At 64.2% G+C, this 1,658-nt stretch overlaps 1 protein-coding gene across 1 annotated transcript; it reads right to left on the bottom strand.

Annotated features, from left to right (window-relative positions):
• Nucleotides 1-412: 412 nt before the first annotated feature.
• Nucleotides 413-1,345, bottom strand: LOC109780813 (uncharacterized). Its single transcript, XM_020339397.1, has one exon. It carries the CDS (start codon nt 1,343-1,345, stop codon nt 413-415), a length of 933 nt encoding a protein of 310 aa, XP_020194986.1.
• Nucleotides 1,346-1,658: the final 313 nt, after the last annotated feature.

Here is a 1,658-nt window from a genome sequence, read left to right as displayed (position 1 = left end):
ACGAGCTCTCCCTCCCTGATTGCCGGCAGTTGAAATGGAAAGAATACAATATTCACTTGCTCAAGAACAAGGAAGAAAACAAACAAAAGAAATGCTAATCAAGTCCATTATTGGGGTACTCTTGCACAAGCAATGCAGGCAGAGGACAGGATGCATAGCACATTAGCACCAATGGAGAGAGTATTCGAAGGATGAGATTGGCGAGTAAACAATTCATCACAAGGTTTTCTGTTAATTAAGTGGAACTATTTTCCATTGCAAGCAAGAGTATCTACATCATGTACACACAGGAGTCAACAAACGAATAGAAATGGAATCGCTAGCACTAATCTCACAGGCTCACATGCAGCCTTGCTCTCCAGAAAAATCGGTGTCTCTCAAGCCGAAGGAGGACACGGGAAAGAACTGATCGTCAGAATGTGGGCGTGAGCAGGTTGAGCAGCGACACCCTGGCGTTCACGAGCGCGCGGTACACCTGCTCGCCGCTGCCCTCGGCGGCGGCCACGCACTCCTCGAGGCCGCGCACCCGGCCCATGGCCGCCTTCCTCTCCTCCTCCTCCTCGTTGCAGTATTCCTCGAACGAGAACGACACGGTTCTCCGCCGGCGAAGGAGGTCCGTCACCAGCCACATCGGGCTGGCGGGGGCGCGGGCGGGGGAGTAGGGCGTCGGGGTCCTCGGGGACGGGGCGGCGCTCGCGGCGGACTCGGCCGAGGCGGATGACAGGCCGGAGAAGATGGCGGCGGAGGCGGCGGCCACGGCGGCCGTGGCGGCCGCGAAGGCGTCGGCGAGCGTGATCTCGTCCACGTCGTCGTCGGGGGCGGCGCGGTGGCAGAGGTCCCGCGCGGAGGAGGCGAGGCGGGAGAGCTCCCTGGCGGCGCGGCGCTGCGCGCGGAGCGCCGCGGCGAGGCGCACGCCGTCGCGGCGGCGCAGGGCGGAGTGCGTCTCGTTGAGCAGCTGGCGGAGCGCGACGAGCGAGTCCCTGAAGCAGCCGTGGAAGTCGGCGAGGAGGAGCAGGTCGTCGAGCAGCTGCTCCGTCCAGGGCCGGCGGAGCGCGTCCCGCGCCTGCGGGTGGTGGAGCATGGCGGAGAGGCCCGCCAGCACCTGCCCGGCCCGGTCGGCCCCGTCGGCGACCCACGCGGGGCCCGTCTGCGCGGGCTCGTCCGCCCACCGGAGCAGCGCGCGCGCCGAGTCATGCAGCGCGGCCACCAGCGGGTGGAGGCGGACGGGGAGGCTGATGGAGCGGACGCGCGCGTAGGAGGACAGTTTCTTGGGCCGCGCGCACTCCAGCAGGGCCGACTTGGGCGACGTGAGCGCGTCCAGCGCCCGGCGGAACCCCACTGCCATCGCTCGCCGCTGGCTGCCTCTGCTGTGCTCGCTGGAGAAAGCTTCGTGGCGTTTGATCCTTGGATTTGGTGGTGACTTGGTCTCTCGGTGTGCTGCTGGTGATGGGGGAGGTGGTGTTTTATACTGGTGTGCAGGGTGAGTGATGTGACGTGGAGCGAGTGTAGAGTATTGTAGTGGAGGCGGAGGCGGAGGCGGAGCCCGCACGGGTGGGCGCTGGGCGGAGCTACTGCTGTGGAACACGTTTGACTGCGCGAGCAAGAGTCGGTTGCTAGCTTCGCCGTTCTATTCTAAAAAAAGAAGTTCGCTAGCTTGA

Source organism: Aegilops tauschii, chromosome 1 (assembly GCF_002575655.3).
Source record: "Aegilops tauschii subsp. strangulata cultivar AL8/78 chromosome 1, Aet v6.0, whole genome shotgun sequence".
Taxonomy (NCBI): Eukaryota; Viridiplantae; Streptophyta; class Magnoliopsida; order Poales; family Poaceae; genus Aegilops; species Aegilops tauschii.
Note: the sequence above shows the minus strand (reverse complement) of the source record. Positions and strands in the feature narration are given on the sequence as shown.

Coding starts and splice junctions, on each gene's coding strand:
- LOC109780813 (XM_020339397.1), bottom strand. CDS start 1,345: ATGGCAGTGGGGTTCCGCCGGGCGCTGGACGCGCTCACGTCGCCCAAG.